The 22622-nt window shown below is 36.4% G+C and overlaps 1 protein-coding gene across 3 annotated transcripts in view; it reads right to left on the bottom strand.

Moving 5' to 3' along the window:
• Positions 1–22622, bottom strand: part of LOC138175878 (semaphorin-3C) — a 202055-nt gene that overhangs the window by 91043 nt on the left and 88390 nt on the right. For all 3 annotated transcript variants that reach the window (XM_069106514.1, XM_069106516.1, XM_069106513.1), the window contains exons 3-4: positions 16400–16560; positions 14512–14574 (exon numbers count right to left, since the gene is read on the bottom strand). In XM_069106514.1, coding sequence (XP_068962615.1) covers positions 14512–14574; positions 16400–16560 — 224 coding nt within the window. The remainder of the gene's footprint in view (positions 1–14511; positions 14575–16399; positions 16561–22622) is intronic.

The following is a 22622-nucleotide window of genomic DNA, read 5'->3' as shown; positions in this document are numbered from 1 at the left end:
GCTGATCAGTGCTCAACCATGTTTTAGTCATTTTTTGGCCAAGAAAAGCCAAACTTTAGAGAAAACTTAAGTTTACTCCTGCCTTAAAACTATCTTATCAGAGCATATGAGCAATTAAAAGTAAACTTAAAAAAAAGTTTTTTCTCCATCTATCATTTCTTCTTGTTTAATCAATGATTCATTCTTGACAGTAATGAGTGATTTTTCTTTCTGCAGAGTGATCTTATACAGATGTTTCTCTTCTAGATTTTTATTATCGAGTGATCAATCACAAACTTTGTAACCAAAGGAATTAAAGCTAGTTCAGACAAATTGTTTTATTTATATTTTGAGACATTTACATTTACGTTCAATATTTCAAGGCACTTTATTCTGACACCTGTTTATAAAGATACCTAAAATGTGATTACATAACTGTACATAGTATTTTGTTTCTCAGGAGGAAGTATATATCCAAGCCTGGTGTATATATAATATGTATATATTAGGAATAACTGTGAGCAGTAAGACCCAAATGTTTATTTTTTTCACCTTCAAGTTCAGTCAGTCTAGGATTCTGTATGTAATATTTTCCCATAAACCAGGAAATCAATCTACTCTTATTATGCAAGTTATGTCTATTTTGCCTTAAGTCCTGTAGACAAATTAACCTTGAAAATGAAATCACTAGTTAACCATTCTATGCCATTGGTGGTAAAAAGAAATAAATCAAGAGAATTATTTTGTAATAGAAAGTGAGAAGGCAGGTGACTCGGGTCTCATGCCCCAGAGCTACTATTTTCATATGAAAACATTGAGTGCAGGGCTTCCTGAATATGTGCAGGATTATGTCACGTATTTTACTAGTTTCTGATAATAGCAGTATCTGATATTTGACCACTAAATTTTTATAAGTAACTTTTCTTGCAAACATTTAAGGTCAACCTGAATTTTACAAACCTCCATTATTCTCTGTATGCATTTCTAGTATGCATCACACAGTTGTTTTTTTTTTAAGTGCTTACATTTTAAAGTTACCATATGTGCTCCTGGTCCCTTAAGTTTATGTTCTTTAGTGTTGTCTCAATAATTCATTAAATTATTATTTATTACAGAAAAAAGACTTCTTATCTACTAGGGGCCTAGAGGAGGAGGGAAAAGCAATGGGGTAGCTAGATAGTGCAGTGAATAGAACACTGGCCCTGGAGTCAGGAGGACCTGAGTTCAAATTCGGCCTCAGACACTTGACACTCACTATCTGTGTGACCTTGGGCAAGTCACTTAACCCCAATTGCCTTGCCTTCCCCCCTCCAAAAAGCAGATAGCCTGTCAGAGAATAGTCCTCTATGCCTCTGTGTCTTTCAGGGGTAGAGAGAACCTGTGACCTCAAGGGCACATGTGGCCCTCTAGGTCAGAAGTGCAACCCTTCAGGGGCAGCTAGGTGGCGCAGTGAGTAAAATGCCTGCCCCGGAGTCAGGGGAACCAGAGTTTGGTTCCAGCCTCAAACACTTAACACCCACACAAAAAAAAACTAGCCGTGTAACTTTGGGCAAGTTACTTAACCCCAATTGCCCTCCGAAAGGCAAAAAAAAAAAAGTGCAACCTTTTGACTGAGCCCAAGTTTTACAGAACAAATCCTTTTATTAAGGGGATTTGTTCTGTGAAGTTCAGATTCAGTCAAAGAGCTGCACTTGCAGACTTAGAGGGCCACATTTGGCCTGGAGGCCACAGGTTCCCCACTCCTGCAGCTTGGATACTGTCATAACACTAGAATATTTAGGCAGCTCCTGTAAGTCTGAATTAAAATTACCACCTTATTTGCATTAGAAAAACTTCAAACAGCAGTGGTAACAGCCTATATCATTACTGAAAGTTGTCATATCATAAGCTTATGAAGTTTCAGAAAGTTTACCTTTCAATCTATTTGTAACTTCAATTATCTCTCTTATATAGATTGCTCAAGAATTCCCTCTCCCAAAATTTCATTCTATTCTTTTTGTTTTCTAGAAATTACTGCACATTGATAAGCTCCCCAACATCAACTTCTCCATTCTCTTTATGGAACCCCCATCCTTCCAATCACTTATGTTAAAAAAATATACTTTTGACTCTATCATTCACTACAAGTCTATTGCCACATCTTTTTGATTCTACCTCGGCAAAATCTTTCATTTATCTCATTCACCATTAGAATCACTCATGAAAGGGGTGACTGAGTGGCACAGTGAATAGAGCACCTGCCCTAGAGTCAGGAGGACCTGAGGTCAAATCTGACCTCAGGCACTTGATACACTTACTAGCCATGTGACTTTGGGCAAGTCACTTAACCTCCAAATGCCCTCCAAAAAGAAAAAAAAAAAGAATCATTCATGAATTACTTTGACCCTTTTCACTTAGATTACTACTGCAAGAGCCTCTTAAGGTCTTCTGTGTCAGGTCTATTCCTTCTTAAATCCATGTTTTGCATTACTACCAATGTAACATCCTTCCAAAATGCATGTACTTTGATTATATCATTCCTCAATAACTGTCAATGGCTCTCTACTACCTAACCAATAAAATGTAAACATATTATGTTTTTGTTCAAGACCTTTAAATAGTAGAGATGCAACCTGCTTTTCCAGAAATATTTCACATCCTTTCCCTTAGAAGGTTCTTTGTTTCAGACAAACTGGAATACACTCCATCCCCGCCATTCTTGTGTCATTCTCACACATATTGTCTTCATGTCTTTGTTCATCCCAACCATCATGCTTCAAAGTGACTCCCTCATATTTTTAAGTCTTTCCCTTCCTTTAAGGATTAAATCAGGTGCTATAGTTTTCATTAAGCCTTTCCCTCCCCAGCTAAAAGTGTTCTTTTCCCTCGCAAATTTATCACAATACTTTACTTCAATCTTTCATAATTACAAAATCTTGTAGATGCATGAGACTTTGGATATCATTTAATCTAATCATTGTAAACCGAGAATCCCCTTTATACCTTTGGTAATTAATGATAATCTATCTTTCCCTTGAAGATGTCTTTAATGAGGGCAATCCCTCCAATCTGAGGGAGTCTATTTCACTTTAGCATGTTTTAACTGCTAGGAAGTTTTTCCTTATCAAAATCCATTTTTTTTTACACAATTTGTACACAGTATTGGAAATTTACCTCTTTTATATTTATCTCAATTACCTGCAAAAATCTCTAAATTGTAAACTTCTCAAGAGATGGATTTGTGCCACATCTATCTTTAATTCTTCCAATACATATCTTAGTATGCATGGTAAACACCTAATAAGTTTTATATTTTTTATTTAAAGGCCTACTACATGCAACTAGATAGCAGAGTGGATTGAATGCCAGACCTGGAATCAGGAAGATTTCTCTTCCTGAATTCAAACTTAGCCTCAGACACATTGGCTATACGACCTTGGGCGAGTCACTTAACCCTGTTTTTCTCAGTTTCTTTTTTTTTCAAATGCTTTATTAACTTCTGATTTACATCATTCATTTCCGCCAGCTTTTGAGTTACAAATTTTCTCCCCGTTTTTCCCCTACCCACCCCCCAAAATAGCAGTCCCACAGGATATCCCCTCCTCCAATCTGCTCTCTCCCATATTTTCTCCCATATCCATTTCTACTTTTCCAGTGGATCTCTATGCCCAAGTGCCTGTATATCTTATTTCCCAATTACATGTAAAATAGTATTGATAATAGTGTGTATGTATATATAGATAGATAGATATATACACATAAATATATATGTATAACACACATATTTGAATATTTGATTTTAAAACTTTGAATTCCAGATTCATTCCCTTTCTCCCTTGTCACCCACCCTTACTGGGAAGATAAACAGTTCAGTATAGGATGTACAAGTGTGGCTAATGCAAAACAATAACATAGTAGATATATTGTAAAAGACTGACTATATTTCCCTCCCTCCTATCCCACTTTCCACTTGTTCTAGTCTCTACTTTGATCCCGTCCCTTTTCAAAAGTGGGTGCTTCCAACTTCCCTCCACCCCAGACTGCCCTCCCTTCCATCATCTCCCCTGTCATCCCCTTCCCCCCTACTCTCAGGGAGGGTGAGATACCCTATTTAGTATGTATTTCATTCCCTCCTCAAGCCAAATTCAATGGGAATAAGGTTGACCCATTCCCTTTTGCCTTCCTATTCTTCCCCTCCATTGTAACCATTTCCCCTTGCCTCTTCTGTATGAGATAGTTTACCCGATTCTGTCTCTCCCCATCTCCTCTCATTATATTCCTCTCTCACCTCTTAATTTCACCTTTTAAGTATCATCCCTTCCCGTTAAATTGGTCCTGTGCCCTCTATATACGTACACCTGTAAACATATATACATACATTCACATATGTATTCATATGCCCATATACACTCATATATAGACATATATATGTATATATATATATATATATTTCTATTCCCTTCAACTACTGAGAAAAGTTTCATAAGTTACAATTATTGTTTTTCCATGTAGGAATGTTAATAGTTCAACTTTGATAAGTTCCTTATGATTTCTTTTCCCTGTTTACCTTCTCCTGCTTCTCTTGCTTCTTGTATCTGAATGTCAAATTTTCTATTCAGCTCTGGTTTTTTCAGCAAGAATGTTTGAAAGTCCTCTATTCCACTGAATGACCATATTTTCCCCTGAAACATGATACTCAGTTTTGCTGGGTAGGTGACCTTGGTTTTAATCCCAGCTCCTTTGCCCTCTGGAATATCATATTCTAAGCCTTTTGATACCTCGGTGTAGAAGCTGCCAGATCCTGGGTTATCCTGATTGTATTTCCACAATATTTAAATTGTTTCTTCCTGGCTGCTTGTAATATTCTCTCCTTAATCCTTAATGGGATCTTTTTCAGGAGGTGATTGGTGGATTCTTTCAACCTCTCTTTTGCCCTCTGATTCTAAAAAATCAGGGCAGTTTTCTTTGAGGTACTTCCTGGAGGATGATTTCTAGGTTCTTACTTTGATCATGGCTTTCAGGTAGAACAATAATTTTAAAATTATCTCTCCTGGATCTATTTTCCAGGTCAGTGGTTTTTCCCATGAGATATTTCATATTGCTTTCTATTCTTTCATTTGTTTGGATATGTTCAACAGCATCTTGATTTCTCATAAAGTCATTAGCTTCCATTTGCTCCAGTCTAATTCTGAAGCCATGATTCTCCACATTAAGCTTTTTTCCATCTGGAAATTCAACTTTTTAAGGCATTCTTCTCCTCATTGCCTTTTTGAGCCTCTTTTGCCATTTGAGTCAGTCTGTTTTTTAAAGTGTTATTTTCCTCAGTCAGGCTATTGACTCTCATTTCATAATTTTCTTGCATTGTTCTCATTTCTCTTACCAATTTTTCCTCCACTTCTCTTATCTGCTTCTTAAGGTCCTCTATGACCTGTAACGAGCTTGTATTTTCCTTTGAAGCTTTTGGTGCAGGAGTTCTGACTTCACTGTCTTCCTCCTGGTCCATGCTTTGCTCCTTTTTGTCCCCAAAATAGGAGTCTAATGTTGGAATCTTCTGTCTGCTTTGTTTCCTTGGTTGGTCATGTCGCCCCTCAGTCACTTGACCCCTGGGCTTTTTGCCACAGTAGGACTCTGCCACCAGACAGGGGAGCTTTCGTCCCAAACTCTGGGGTTTTCTCAGTTGCCAGAGGTATTAGATGGGTACCCTCTCTGAGGTCTCCACACGCTCTGGCAAGCTGGACATACACCCCAGGACCTCCACCGTAGACTGCAATCCAGATCCAAGCAGGTTAAAGCAAGAGAAATTACCCCTCAGACTGGTGCTTGGGCCCCCTACACTCTGCAGGCCAGGAGCTGCAGCTGCCACGTGGCACTGGCTGGCTGTGCCTTCGTCTCAGTGGCTTCTCAGAGGCTTCTCGCCCCAGGGGGCAAAAGCCACGCACTCCCACTTACTGGTCCCAAAGTCCAGACTGCACTGTCCTCTCACTTTGTCCTTTGCATCTATGTGTTGAAAAATCTGGAAAGGGCCACAGCTGCTGCTGATCTGGAGTCCCTCCAACTGGCAGCTGGTCATGCCCGCCCTGGTTGCTAAAGCCTTGGAGTGGGGATGGGCTTGACTCCACCCCCCCCCAGTTTCTTTATTTGTAAAATGAGCTGGAGAAGGAAATAGCAAACCATTCCAGCACTGTTGCCAAGAAAACCCCAAGGAGGGTCATGAAGAGCAGACAAAACCAAAAAACGACTGAACAACCCCAGCTACATGCTCAGCACTGGGCTTACCTTCCTTAATATAGTAAATCAGAGTGATTGTCATGGGTCCCAGATTTAAAACAATTAAGCAAAGAAAATAAATCTGATCCAAGTTAGAATATGAATGAAAAAGTGACTGTTACAGGAATTCAGAAGCAATAGAGACTGCACCAATAGGGTAGGTCAGAGAAAATAGCAGAGTGCTGGTGGCATCTAATTTGCCAACCATAAAGGATAAATATTATTTCAATAGGTATATCCAGAGATTCTTGCATTTCAGACACAGAAAATACTATAAAAAATCAACGAATTTAACAAGTTTTAATTAAGATCCTGCTCTATACCTTTCATGCACCATGCTAATCATACAGGACACAAAGGCAAAAATCAAATGGTCCCTGCCCTTCCAGAACTTTTATTTGGGTCAGAAAATGAAACATGTATACCTACAAGCAGATGTTGTTTAGCCATTCAAACATGTCCTACTGTGCATGACCTCTTACTGTTTTTTTTTTTGACAAAGACACTAACTAGAGGGTTGCCATTTCTTCCTCCAGTGGATTAGGACAAACAGAGGATTAGTGACCTGCCCACCATCACACAGCTAGTGAATGTCTGAGGCTGGCTTCGAACTCAGGTCTTCTTGAATCCAGTCCCAGCACACTTCACTGAGCTACCTGGCTGACTTCTAGCCATCCATCTGCCTCTTACTTCTACAAGCAGATATAGATGTATAATTACATATGTAAGTAGCATGATTAATAAATAAAAAGTAGAGGAAGAGAGAAGAGTAATTAGGAGCTGTGGACACAGTAGAAAATGCCTTGTGTAGAAGCTGGTGTGTAAGGGGAAAAAAATAAAATGCCCTATAAAGTTTAAGGGAAGAAATAGGAACTGAGCTTGTAGTTTTGTAGACTAAGGGAATTCTAATATAAGGAATAACCATCTACCAATGTAGGTCAAGACCTTCTTTTTCATTTATAGCCTCAAAGTGCTGCTGAGGACACAGATGATAAATGGCTAGTCTAAGCTCATATTCCCTGTGTGTATCAGAGGCAGGATTAGAACCCAGGGTTTCCTGGTTCTGTGGTCAGACTCCTCTGCACCACCCCACTCTGCCTGTCACAAATCAAAACACTATATAAATCTCAGAATTTATTACTATCACCATCATCATTATTATTAATTAGAAGCAATAGAAGGGATAAAAGGATTTCAAGTTGGAAGATAACCTTTGAAAGATTTTTTTCCAATCACTTCATTTTATAGAAGAGGAAACTGATCAAAAAGATGACAACCCCCCCCCCAAACTCAGAGAGCCAAATGGGAGTAGAGCCAGTCCTTCTGATGCCAAACTCTCCCTATTACATTATGCTTTTGTATCAGATGTGTATGTGAAATAGGGAGTGCCATTGACAGTTTGGTTATGGGGAATGATGGAAGAAGACACGTGACCTCTTACAGAACACTGGTCTCCTTAGAGGTTCTATTCATTGGAACCAAAGGAACTTACAGTACAGTGGGGGCTGATAAAACATGAAACAGTAATGAAGTAGAAAATAAAGTACTTAATTAAGTGCTAAGCTGGGTAGAACAGACTTTCTGTCTGGCTGAAGTGTAACTTTAAGTGCTGCTTATCTTAAAGGCTGACCAAAAATGTCAACATCTATTTGATCATCCCAAATGGAAACAACAAATTTGAGTTCTTTCTTCTGCTTAGAGCCAGCATATTGCTTGCTTTATATACTGATGAATATTTCAATAAAACCTTTTACTTGAACTCCCGTGCACCCTGCTTTGTTCTTTTATTTACACTGGGCAAACATCACTTGACCAAATTTAGTTCTAACTGTCCTGATTTAATCCAATTTAACATTCATATCAAATGCATTGTGTTTTCATTTTCAGTCTCTATGTGGTCCCTCAAAATTATTTTTGTGAATACATTGTTAAAATGCACTTAATTTATCAAAAATGAAAGTTTCAGTGAATGTTTCCAATAGCACTTTGTAGTGGGACTAACACCTTGACTATATCCAAACTGGTGCTACTACTACAAATGATAATGAATTATAGATAAACAGTTCATCTAATTTGTCTCGAATTTAGCCATTATACCCCCTTGCTATAATTATCTTTCCCCTAGTGTGCTAGTCTAAATAAATATTTTTTTCTTTTTGGTGAGGTGGGGGAAGGGACTGTTGCCTAACTTTTTGAAATTGGTTTTCTCTGCTCTAGACGTGCTCCTTTTCCCTGCTTAGAACTATCCCCATTAATGGAATCCTCCACATTATAATATTTGGTGACCCATGAACTCTGGCTCAAACCCTGGTTGTGACATCACACGTGATCTCATTTGACTAAATAACCCTATGTTTCCTATAAAAGCCCAAACCACTGATGTATTCCTTAACATCCTCAGTGAATTTAATAACTATAGAATCATGATCCCTATTTATCAGAACAAGGAAAAACCTTAGTATGGCAATGTCATAAATCCTGAAGGCAGCCAGTGGTAGGGCTTAGTCTCTACCATAACTTGAGGGACAAGTGTTGCCCTCTTGTTGTTGGCTAGCTGTTTTCAGTCACATCTGACTCTTTGTGACCCCATGTGGGGTTTTCTTCACAAAGACACTGGAGAGGTTTGCCATTTCCTTCTCCAGCTCATTTTTTACAGATGAGGAAACTGAGGCAAACAGGCTTAAGTCACTTGTCTAGGGTCACACAGGTAGTATCTGAAGCCAGATTTGAACTCAGAATGAGTCTGACTCCAGGCCTGGTGCTCTACCCACTCCACCACCTAGCTGCCCCTAAGTGTTGCCCATAATGTCCTTTTATTGTTACCCTTGCCTCCCACTCCATGCTTCCATGTCTCCAGATAAACCACATCACTTTCTTTTTAACATGCCAAATACAAACCTACTGCTTTGCCTTGGATAGCTAGTCTAGTCCTTTTGTGAAGCTCTCTTCAAGTCTCTGGAGAATGGTCACTGTGTTGGATTGGAATATCAAGGCACTCACTATTATAGCACGTTATTTTGAAAATAAGTATATACTTAAGATGTGTTGATTCTCTCTGAACTGTATGCATCTAAAAACTGTTCTCTGTCATTTTTATCTTAAGATTTAGAAGATTCCGTTAGATTAGGCTAGTCAAGGTGACAGTGTTTTGCACTGAAATAACATTGTTGATCCATAATGTCTAAGGAGTAGCCATACAATTGAAAAAGATGGTGGCACTCACTTAGTCCAGTCCATACCTGGATAGAAGGCCTGAATATCATGCCCAACAAGTGGCTATCCTTCTTCTATATAAAGACCTTCAAAGACAGAGAGCTCACTCTTTCCAACAACAACACATTTCCCTTTGCAAAAATCCTAATTGTTGAGACTATTTTCCTCATGTTAAGACAAGATTTGGATCTCCTTAACTTTTAGCCATTCTTTTTCTGCTATATACCCAGTTATATCTCCCTCCTCCTAGTAACAAACAGATGAAGAGAGAAGCTCTGTAACTACTACTACAAGAAAAATAAAAGATAGCAAAGGTACCAAATTTGTATTAATCTGTCTTTAACAAAAAGATCAACTGCAAGGTATACTGTCTGTCCAGATACCAATCTTTAAGTCACAAAATAATTTTACTATGAAATGTTTATTTTTGTTTGCAACAATTATACAGACAGGATATGAATGTAAAGCACACACACTCATCATTTGGGTGAGAAACAAAGCACTGTGGTTTTGAAAAGCATTCTCCAAAAGCTCTAAATGGCAGCTGGGTTTCGAGTCAGGAAGACTCATCTTCCTGAGTTCATATTTGCCCTTATTCACTAGCTGCGTGACCTTGGGTAAGTCACTTAACCTTGTTTGCCTCCATTTTTTCGTGTGTAAAATGAACTGGAGAAGGAAATGTCAAACCACTCCAGTATCTCTGCTAAGGAAACCCAAATGAGGTCATGATGAGTCAGACACAATTGAACAAGAAACAAGGGTGTAAATGTGCTGATATGTCACAAGATAATAGTGATTATAGTCTTAAAGCTGAAAGTGTCTTTAGAGGCCATCTGATCCTGTGACCCAGGGTGATCACATGATTTGCCCAACATCATATAATTAGTAACAGAGAAAAAAGGGTCTGATAACATGATTTCCTAGTTCCAGAGCCAGTACATCTCAAGAAAAAATTGCCCCAAATGAATTATTTTGAAATTACCAACTGTTTAGACACAAGCCTGGTTGGTGAGTCTTATTTCCACCTTATTGTAGGTTTAGTAGCTACTTCACACCATAAGGAAAGAAAACAATACAAAATGAAGCCTCATATGGTAAAAAGATCATTAGATTTGATGCAAGAGAATCTGTGTTTGATTCTTTTACATCAAGAGAACGATGTGCTACTGCAACCTTAGAAAAAGTCACTTAATATTTCCGGACATTCATTTTCTCATCTGTAAAATTTAAGTCTGGGTGAAATACAAAGGCATTTTCCATCTCTGAATCCTACAGTCATATGACTAAATATTTGACAATGCTTATCTATTGAAACTTGAAAGGATTCAGAAAAAATAAGTGACCCGAAAGTTATTTCCTTTGTTTGTAATTCTTCTTTAATCACTACACAGATCTGAGAGCTAGCAAATAAAGCTTTTAAGTTGCTATTTGTTCACTGCATAGAACTAGATTCTTACCAATTCATCTTCCTTGTTCCATTTAAGTGATTTTGGAAATGAAGAAATGAGGCTGTTTTAACTGTTATCACTAAAGAAAACATCCTTACCAGTAACACTGTTAGCTCATCATGGGCACAGAAAACTATATAATTGATGAATTCAGTAAAGGTTGATATTGTATCAATGTCATGTTTATATATATATATATATATATATATATATGTATAAATACAGGTTATGCATATGTGTGAGAGATCATGGTTATTTTACTCAAAACTATTCAACACTGGTTATTTAGTACATTCATTAAACCTTATTTCTGTGGGTTTGCCTTGGCTTTCAGCTCAATTTTTTTCTACATTAATAAAATATAAAATTATATGGAGAACTTCATGGAGCATGGGGTTGGAGGAAGAAAGGGTAATGGAATAATTACGCTAGCAAAGGCTGTTAGAGATGGAGAAAAGAAATAAATATCTACATTCACAACCCAATTTCCCATGTAACTCCTTATCCAAGACAGTATAAGGATTCCTTATTTACTGTGATATAATTTTTAAAATATACTCTATTATGGTCTAATAAATGTGACATTTTATCAATAATTTTAAAGTTTTTATCTAACGGATTTAGAAAAACCCATTTTTTTTGTCATTTAGTCTGTCTTCTCAATGCATTAATTAAAGTCTCTGTCACCCTTCTGCTTTGCATAAAAGAAAATAAAACATGAAAGTCAGGGCTATTATATACAATGAATAAAAAAAAGACAAAAATGAGGCATGCAGATGATACAATTTTAGGTTTTTACAAGAGAGTGTATTGACACTTCTAAAAAGTTACTTTGAATTGAAAAGTTTATGTATCTAAAAGCTGCTAATTTACTTTGGAATTATTAACTAGCTATTTGTTTTTTTAACTGTGGAGTAAGAAGGGATAGTGGATAGAAAGTCAACCTCAAAATCATGTGTATCTGGGTTGAAATATACCTCTGACACACTGGCTGTGTAACCCTGGGCAAGTGAAGATGATGTTGCCTCTTCAGGGCTGTAGGCACCTCTCTAGGACTCTAAGATTTCAGAGCAGGTGCTGACCTGCATTGGCTGAAGGAATTTCCTCATTAGAAGTACCACCTACCAATAAAATTATAGCTCTGAGTACAAAAACAAAATAATTTCTTTTTTTAAAAATGCTTTTGGATTGAATACTCTAAACTACCTCTTAGTGGATCACTATATGTTAAAAAATTTAGTTTCTTTCTGAAGAAATTCCGTGAAAATGCCCTTCTACAGGCAACAAGCACCATACTCAACACTCTTGACAACAATGAAAAACATTATCTCTACACTCAAGAAACATATAAGAAGAGTAATGAGAAATGTTCCTGCAGAAGTGTGAGAGAAGATACTGTGTGATAAGGGCAAAGGCCTAAATGAAAAGCTCTAAGAGACTGATAGGAAAGAGAATTCTTTTTAATTAGGGTAGTTAAGCTACAAGGGTAAGAAGCCAGAGAGAGGAGAAAGAGCCTTAGAGAGAGAAATCAAGCTGCACTACTAACTACCTATGTGACTTCAGGCAAGGACAGAAAATTGGTCTCTTTGGACCCAAGGTTTCTTCCTCTGTAAAGGGTATGTTAGGGCCTGGATGACTCCGAAGATCTCTTCTAGGTCAATTCTATGACCCCATGACCCTGAATCACTTGTTCAAGAGAATGTGGAAAATCAGTGGGAATTTCTGGGACTAGAATCCACAAGGAGATCTAGGTCATCAGTGAATTCTCTGATTTATCTTCTGTGACCGTATTAACTAAAGCTTTTTGAACAAAGGATAATCAATTACTAGGATTTACAGCCACAGGACATTACCGAACTACAAAGTATTTTTCAGGCAAATGGTTCAGTAAAGCTCAACTATACAGTGAAAAGCATTCATTGGAATATATATGCATGCTTATTGACACAATATTAATTATTAGGTTGTAATTTGATTTGTGCATGGCAAATTAATTATATAGACTCTTTTTTTTTTCACATTTTTTACCCCTGAATGTCTGTCTTATTTTCCTTTTGTTATACTCTCAATGCACTCTTCTGGGAAAGAAGAAACAAACTATTTCTAAACCCTTTCTCATTTTCCCTTTTAGCTTGTGTTCCCCCTCTTCACAAGGCCCCTCCCAGGAGAAGGACCTATTTAATCAGATTAAACTTTGTTTCTCTCATCATGAGTAGAATAATTTAGTTGCATGGTGTGACCCACAAAATGATGCAATTGGATCTTTACTGGCCACAGCCCATTTTAGCTCCACTCTGTGCTCAGAGTCAAGCCTCCTTCTTCTATGACACTGGCTATTCATAGTCTATGGATAAATTTCAGATTGTTTAAAATATCTCTCAAACTCATGGACAGTGAAACACTTGTCATTCTTTTGAGCCTTGTGATTCACAGTATTTGCTACCTTTCTTCAAAAGAGAGGTAATCCATCTCTGGGAAGCAGTGATACATTTTCAAGTAACTCCTTAAATCATTAGATTAGTTTTCTTAACTATACAAAATGCCCATCAGTGTGATACCGAGTATTATGCCAAAACTTGACAAAAAGATTCAGCTCTTTTTATTTCTGCTTCTATATTTGGAACATTTTTTTTCATGCTTTTTGTATCTAAATCCTGGTCCCAAAAATGCATCCACCACTTGTCAGTATATTAGAGATCACTAGGTCCAATCCTATGTTGAGCCTAGTTATGTTACAGTTCAGCATTTGGATGTAATAAACAAGATTGCATATATGTTGTGGCTCATAATAAGTTCCTTGGAGGCTCATTTTTATGATGAAACAATATTCCCTGAATTTTAATATCATAAACCACCTAACTTTCTACATGAGCTTCAGTAACTCATTTGACCTCTTTTATTGACAATGGCAAAGTACAATAATATGGTAATTGTCATTGTAATATTGTAACCTCATGATTGAAAATTTTGCATGAAATGCCCCTGACTGTAATTTGACATAAACCTGCAATATTTTTTCAAGTACTTTACACTGACCATCTATCGGTAGGATGCATGTTCATTTAAATGGCAAGTGCCCTTAAATTATGAACAAAACAAAGCACCAATAAAGGACCTTAATTTCCTGAAGCTGTATGCCTCTGGAATGTGTAGGCTAACCACTGCCTTGATGCAAAAATGTGTTTTCTTAGAAAAGTCCATGTAGCACCTGGAAGCTGCTCCAGGCACGTGCATTATCATTATGTGAGGGGCCTGCTGAGTATCCTCTTAGATATATTAGGAACAAGCATAATTACTCAAATCCATCACTAAAGACATCTAAGCACAATCATAAAAGTAAAAAGAGGCACAATTTTTACCCAGATGAGAGATCTGAAAAAGCAGAAAACATGCAAATTCCAAACTTATAGAATTTCTAAGTCATCAGTCCAAAAAAGTTTATAAAACTAACATCCTTTGTCTCACTTCTAGTTGCACTCAAAGAACTCTAACACAAAAGCTAAATGATTAACATTTATTAATGTTATTAAATTAATTATTATTAAAATATTATTAATAATATTATTATTATTAAAATATTATTAAATTTAATAATATTATTTAAAAAAAACACAAACACACTCACTGTGGGGTCTTTGCCAGCCATTTTGCACTCTTCAACTTTGTTTGCAGATGCTGGCCAGAAAATCTGTTTGGAAAGAGAAAGGTCACATAAGTTTTTTTGTTGTTGTTGTTGAGTTGGTTTTTGGTTGTGTTCAACTCTTCATGACCCCATGTGGGGTTTCTTGGCAAAGATATTATAGGGGTTTGCCGATTCCTTCTCCAGCTCATTTTGAAGATGAGGAAACTGAGGCAAATAGGGTTAAGGGACTTGCCCAGGGTCACACAGCTAATAAGTGTCTGAGGCCAGATTTGAATGTAGTTCTTCCTGATCCAGAGCCACTGAGTCCCCTAGTGGCCCCATAATATAAGTGGCATATTTGAATATTGTCTTTATTTAATTGTTGCTAATGGAGTGCTTTCAAAACACATCTAATGTCACTTTTCTGTTCATTTGTACCTTTTCCATTATAAGAGTGGCTTTTCCCAAAGGATTTTATTACCATAAGTTCATTCTAATAAAATTCTATAAGGAATTTTAAGTGGCTATTTTTTTTCTCTTTGTGTGATTGATAACTTTTCCTGACAGTATCACTTAAAGATATGTAGAAAGTATCGAAAGGATAGTATCAAAAGTACACATCTCATTTACGAATTGTATAATAGTGATACCTATATATATGTATATATATATATATATGTGTGTGTGTGTGATTTTTCATACTGTGATTATGCAGTGGATATAGAATAATCCATACCCCAAAAGAATGTCCCACTATAACATAAAATCACAATGTTCCTATTGATTACAACTTTTTAAGATCCAAAAATCTACTAAACATCTGAGTCAGGATTTGATTTGAACTCAGGTCTTCCTGACTTTAATTCCAGTGCTCTATTTACTGCACCACTTAGCTGCTATATTTAAAATGTCAAAATATACATTTAGAGAACTTTCTGTTAGCATCTCAATTAGAATTATTCCCCTTCCTTCCTCAAAGAGTTCAGTGCCTGATTCATGATCTCTCTCTGTCTACTCCCAACTCCAACCTAATACTCTAGGATGTGTGTGTTTGTGTGTGTATTCCCTCAAACATCCTTACCTCCAAATCCTTCAATCTATGCCCTCTTTCCATGTTCTATTCCTTTATAGGGAGTAGGAACATAATAGGGACACACTTGACCACGATGCCATTGCTCATAATCATACAATTCCCAAGATCAAGAACTCTGAAATTCCTTTATATAATTATAATATCACACACATATCTACATATATATGGATATAGATATAAATATAGTTACTTCTCTCTCCAGTCCAAGCCATCCTCATACAAATGAAAGTGATTTTTTTTTCTGAAATGTAGATCTGACCTTGTCCCTCCTCTTACTCAATAAACTTTGGTATCTCTTTATTAATTCTAGGATAAATTCTTTTAATATTTAAAGTCCTTGTAGCCTATTGTTTGTGTTATGCTAAAAAGTGAAAAAAGGCCCAAAATGGAAAACTAACAAAAATACAAAGTGATCTATAACTTTCCTCCCAAATGTCAAGTTCTCTTCAAATTTATATGTGTGAAAATGTTTTTTTCTTATTCTATTTCATATGTCCATTCATTTCCTCAATTCCATTCAATTCATGGCACTGATCCAAGAAAATTTACCTTTTTCCATATTGTAGAGCACAAAGTATTGCTTCCTCTGACTAGATGGGAGAAACTGGAATAAGTATTATTTAACTCATGATCCCTAAGAAACAAACCCATATTTTTCACTGAGCGATAGGTCTGGACTTTTGCCTGCTGGTCTAATGAAGTACACTTTTCTTTCTCTTTTTCTCTCTGTACACAACAACAGAAAAAAAAAACACATTATGAGGCAATTTTGAGTTCCGAAAACATTTTTGAACTTACACTTAGAGGGTCCTGGCTTATGTTATTGATATTCAAAGACAGAATGTGATCTTTGCTGCCCACATATATCCGGTCCTGATCTTCATCCATTAATAATATCCTGTAGTCTAATGGATTGTGGGAAAGACTGTAATATTCAGAGGTCTTGGTTTCCCGCAGCTCTGAAACAGTGAATAGCAGAAATTAGTTTTAAAAGTTTCTTAGTTTTATGATTTCATTATTTTAAATAATCTAAAAAGAATGCCTTTATTTTCTGCCCATTAATGACATAACAGTTTGGTCCCTCCTTAAGTAATTCTTTCATTTTCATTTATGTTGTTTTTTAAAGGCTCTTTCATAAAACAAAAACATTTCTCTACCTGCTAAACTAACAATTGTCTATTATTTTAAATATTGTCATTGTTTATTGCCTCAATGTATAAGACTGAGCAAGCATTAAACAAGGACAATCTGTTATTGTTTATGAAATGATGAGGTACCTGAAAAGAACTCTTAGGGAAGCAGGTACAAAGCAGGCAGGAAGCAGGGCACATACTTTTGGGTGATGATGATGGATAGAGTACTTAAAGGATAGGGAATCAAGAAATCATGGCCATTAACTCACTATGTGACCCTGGGTAAATAATTTTCCTTTTCTGGATCTGTTTCTTCATCTGTCAAGTGAGGGGAGTAGACAGGATAGTCTCCAGTTCCCCATCCTCCACTAGAATTCTATGATTTATTTTTAACAGAATCATTTGAGCCACACAGGCATGTGAAATTCTTCATTCCATTATTATTTTGGGAACCAACAGTTAAGAATCAATTCCAGTGAAAAACCTGATGCTTACAAATGGTTGAGCAAAGCCCAGGGAGTGTCAATTGCTTCTGATCACCCTTACTATGCTTCATTCTTGACCTTAACTGACCTTATTTATTCTCGAGAGGAACATTCATTCTCACTTCAATATTCATCTGATCTTTAATCTCCACTATGGTGGTCACTATAGAGAACTCTTAACTAAGCTGATGCATTATTCAATGGTTTAAACTGGGGTGGTGCCGGTGATGGTAGAGTAGAACCAGACATTTAATCATTAAACTTTATTCTAAAAAAAAAGTCAATCCATATTTTAAAAATAATTTATTGTATCTAAAAGAAAAAAAGGCACATGAACAAATAGTTATAAATAAACCAACAAGTGAACTGCTAAACCACATCTCATATGCAAAGACTCATGCTCATTTAACAACTTTCACAATGAATAAGTGCCTTTGTAATTGACCTTTGAAGACAATGAATGTACTGTGACAATAAAAAGGTCGATATTCATTATAGCTGATATGATTTTTTTCTCTCCAGTCAAAATGCTTCTTGATCACATTTAAGCCTCTTGTCAAAGGAATTCAATAGTTCCTTTGTTTTCTTATTATTTTCTTACCTGAGATTCACAAATCCTAGGAAGATGTCTGTTGTTCTGGGATTAAAATTTCAAAGGAACACTCTTTTCAGAGTTCTGCTAGCTGAATTACAAATATTTCTCTTGAATTTTTCTCCTCTTTGGAATTTGAACTAAGCCAAAGTTGACAATTATGGGGTTGCCTATAAAGTGCTACAAACTCCATCTGACAGTGAACGCCTGAATCTTAAAAATAAATCAACTTACTCCCATTTCATAAGTTTAGTAGGTGCCAGACCCTGTGCTAAGCACAAGGGATAAAAAGAACCAGTAAAATCAGTCCCTGCCTTCAATGAGTTTACATCTTAATAGGGGATACAGCATATATATATAAATGCATATGTAAGACACACAGAGTCAATTCCAGGAATTTAAGAAGGGAGAGAATTACCATCTGGGAGGCAAAGAGGGGTCTCTTTTAGGAGGTGACATTTGAGTTTAGTCTTCAAGAAGGTCTACTTTTAGAGGTAGAAATGAAGCCAGAGAACAGTCAGTTCAAAAGCATAGAGATGGAAGATGGAGCATTGTGTGTGAGAAATAAGACTCTCAGAATAAATGGACTATAGATTGTGTGGAATAGAACAATGTATAAGAAACCTGGAAAAGCTGGAAGGCAGTGACTGTAAGGAGTTTTAAATGCCAAATAGAAATGTGTACTAGAGACTAGATTTAATACTGGACTTTATTGAATAAAACGCGGCCAAATCTATGCTTCAGGAAAAATCTCTTTCGGAAACTAGGCAGAATATGGACTGAAGAGATTTGAGGCAGGGAGACCAACTAGAAGGTAAACTGCAATTAGGTGAGAGGTCATGAGGGTGTGCACTAATGTGGAAGCTACACAGAGAAGTTTTCTATATGTGCATGTTTTATACACACATGCACATACATGTATATGTATACATATATCTATAAAAAATCCAAAATATACAACTATATGGATGAGTATATATGTATGTATATATTCGCATACATACACATAGATTAATAAGTATATTGTGTATGTATGTATGTATATGCACACACCCATACCCATGCCCACATCTATCTATATGTATATGTGTGTAAGTATGTGTTCATCCGAGGCATCCAAGACTCAGTGGATAGAATGCCACATCTAGAGTCAGGAAGACTCATCTCCCTGAATTCAAATCTGGCCTCAGAAACTTACTAGATAGAATCACTTAACCCAGTTTGCCTCAGTTTCCTCATCTGTAAAATGAGATGAAGAAGGAAATGGCAGACCATTCCAGTATCTCTGCCATGAAAGTACCAAATGGGGTCATGAGGAGTCAGACACAACTGAACAAAAATAAAATGTACACACATACACACACACACACACATCTTCTGACCAAACAAAGTGTTAGATTCTTTATTATTATTATTTTGTTTTTTGGAGCAGGAAAGGCAGGGCAGTTGGGGTTAAGTGATTTGCTCAAGGTCACATGGCTAGTAAGTGTTAAGTATCTGAGGTCAAACTTGAACTCAGGTCCTTTTGACTCTAGGGTTGGTGCTTTATTCACTGCATCACCCAGCCACCCCAAAGTGTTAGATTCTTTAACAGATGATACTTCAGATATTTTTTAACAAAGGATCACAAAATGACCTGAAAAAAACATATTAAGCTTAATTTCACATTACAAATGATGCCTACAATAAATCTAAGCTTACACAAGCGTAAATCTATGTGTACTGCATTATCTGGTACTTTTTATTATTGCTAGTATGGATTTTCTAACTCTGTCAACTTTGTCTACAGTTATGAAATTATCACTCAAGAATATTTCCTGACCCACCCAGTACTGTTTGTGTCAATTACAATTAATTTTAAAACAAAGATTCCTAACCTTTTAAAGTTAGTCTGTTGGGGAGTTGAATAAAACCGATTTACCTCTTCTCAGAGTAATGTTTTAAAATGGATAGAATAAACTACATTTGATTATAAAGGAAATCGATTTTACTAAATACAATTATAATTTTTATAAGAGCTCACATTTCTCAGGTTAAGAAATCCTGGCCTATAAAAATTACTTTAAGATAATAGGATCTTTAAAGTCCCTTCCAGTTCTAAACACTATTATCCTAATAAATGTTTTTGACATTTCACTAATAAAGAAGACAGACAAAAATAGTGGGTAAGACTGATTTGGGTATTAAAATATTCCCACCAACATGCAGCAGTATATTCTCTGTCAAAATATTTCTCTATCATCTTGTGGATTCAATTGTTGATTCACTTAAGGAAATAGAATAGCAGAGCATTATATCAACTTCACTTACTGTCCAAGTCCTGACTTGCCATTCAACCCAACAACCCAAATACTGTTCACACTTCAACAGTCATGTAAGTTACATCTTTGGTTCTCCCTAGGAAAGGGCTTTGGACCACTCTTGTAGGTTTAAGAATGCAAGCACTTTGAAGTTAAGGGCCGTTCTATTTTTGTCCTTGTGTAACCAACACCTGTTAGAGTGCCTGGTAGTAAGCACTTATTACTGATTGACTGAGAAGGAAGATGAAGAGATGCCCAAGCCTACAGCTTTACTGAGCTGAGCCTAAGAGGCAATGTCCATGTTACATATGATAAAGAGGCCCACCCAAAGCTAGATTTAAAAGAGATGGTAAAAGGAGCTGCTTTGGTTAACAGACTCCTACTTAAATTGTCTTAGGTCACTATGTAGATGAATGACTTGACTGCAAAGAAAATGAGTGTACAATAGAAAATGTTACCAATATTACTATAAGTAGTCTATTATGTACTTTGTTGAATTTTAACGGAGGTGAGTCTTGCTGAATTTCATCATACTTTGATATATTGTTAAGATTGTAGGTATAGGTAGCAAATACTATTTTTTGGAGAAATGTCTTCAATTCTGTACTAGTTATGGCTTTAGCTAAGATGATATAGCACTAGAAAGGTGAAGGGTTAGACAAGGAACAAAAACGGCTCTGGGAACTTGGAAAAATTTCCTGGTAAATTAAATTATTCTAAAAAACAAAAGTTTAATGTGTGCTTCTGCCCAGAAATCCAAATTACTGTACTGTCTCCATGACGGAAAATTTCAGCAATATACCCCATGCCAAATTTCCCTAAGGGAAATCCTCAATTGAACAAGTGTCTCACCTGAAGTTCACATCCACATTTACAATTCTTTTTATTGTTCTTTATAATGAAAAAGATTGTACCCTTTAAGCTCGCTAGAGTTACAGCTTTGCCCCAAAGTGTGACAAACCCCAACAAGTCAAGTACTTAGCACTCAGACTATTTAATATTGTATAGCAATCAAAACATAGCTTTTAATATATTCCATCTGTAAATGACTCTATTACCATAACCAATGAAAAATAACTTTAGTTCTCTGTATTCAGTCTATGAGTGGGCTCTGTCTCAGATTGTCAGAGGTGACTAAGTCAATATTAATCTGATTCATGCACTCAAAAATTTGATCTTTGGGCAATGATGATAAAGTCTTTTATTACCCATATAAAGTATCTGTAATACCAAACTTTAGGGTCATGTCCTCTGCTTCAGAACCACTATAGCCTTTCAAAAATTCTTAAGATTTGATAAGAAGGAATAATGGGCATTATATTTTATTTATCTATCCAGTTAAAAGTCAAGTCCAAGAAAGATTTTCCATTAGAAGCACATGCATTAACAGAAATAGGAGGAAATTTGTAAAGTCTGATTAAATGTATTTTTAAGGCTTATAAAGCTTACTGCTTATTCATTCAACCAACATTTATTGAGCCTTAACTGTGTACAAAATATTATAATAGATATGTAAATTTACTAGATACAAAGCTAAACATGGAAAAGTTCCTGAACATATTAAAATATAAATTGATCTTCCATTCTGTTATGGAATGGAAAAAAAATCATTAGACTACTTTCCAAAACATTGAAAGTGAATTTCCCACTGGCAAAACTACAGGTTTTAAATGGAATTCCTTATGAGACAAGGATTAAGGTCACATGGCCTATAGATTCAATAATAATGCTTCTGACAGGATTATTTTCTCTGCTATATTTCATATCTTCTGAAGAATTAGGCACTATCCTCTCTCTTAGAATTGTTCCTCCTCCACTCTTTTTCCTCTTCTTTCCATTTTTCGTTCTTCTTTTTTCTTCTCCTCTTCCTTCTTGTGATTTATTGTCATCGTTCAGTTTTTTTTTTGAACTCTCAGAGGCACTCAAGATATTAAGACTATCAAGTAAGGAATGAAGGCTGGCTTGTTCCTTTAGGAAAAGCAGGCTGATCAAGACAAGGACTGACAAACTGCAGCAGACTGACTGGCAGCCAGTATCACCTACCTATTTCCTAAGACAAACAAGGAAAGAAATATGGGAAGACACAGCACACAGCACGGTGCCAAACCCCACACTCGGAAAATCAAAATCAATCAATCTTAAAGGAGTAGAGGACTCCAGGAACAGTAATAGTAATGACCAGGAATCTCTCTCGTCTAGGCACTCTGCCAGGGAGAACAGTAGCCCATGGACAAGGAGTCACCAGGAACTTTACACAACACCTAGTGCCTGTGATTCCTCAAGGTACAGGAAACCTGAGATTTCCTCTCGTTTTCAATGAGTGTTGGGGGTAGAGGAGGGAGGGAATTAAGTATGTTGAAGCGGAAAGGACATTGAAGTGAACACCAGAACTTGGCACCCAAACAAATGTAATAATAGTTCCCATTTAGATAGTCCTTTATGACTTACAGAGAAAACACTTTCTTTCTAACAACCCTGTGGGATACTGTGGTGCCAGCATTACTGTACTCA

Source organism: Petaurus breviceps, unplaced genomic scaffold, assembly GCF_028583685.1.
Source record: "Petaurus breviceps papuanus isolate PSGF00001 unplaced genomic scaffold, PetGlider_PUasm1.0 79, whole genome shotgun sequence".
Taxonomy (NCBI): Eukaryota; Metazoa; Chordata; class Mammalia; order Diprotodontia; family Petauridae; genus Petaurus; species Petaurus breviceps.
Note: the sequence above shows the minus strand (reverse complement) of the source record. Positions and strands in the feature narration are given on the sequence as shown.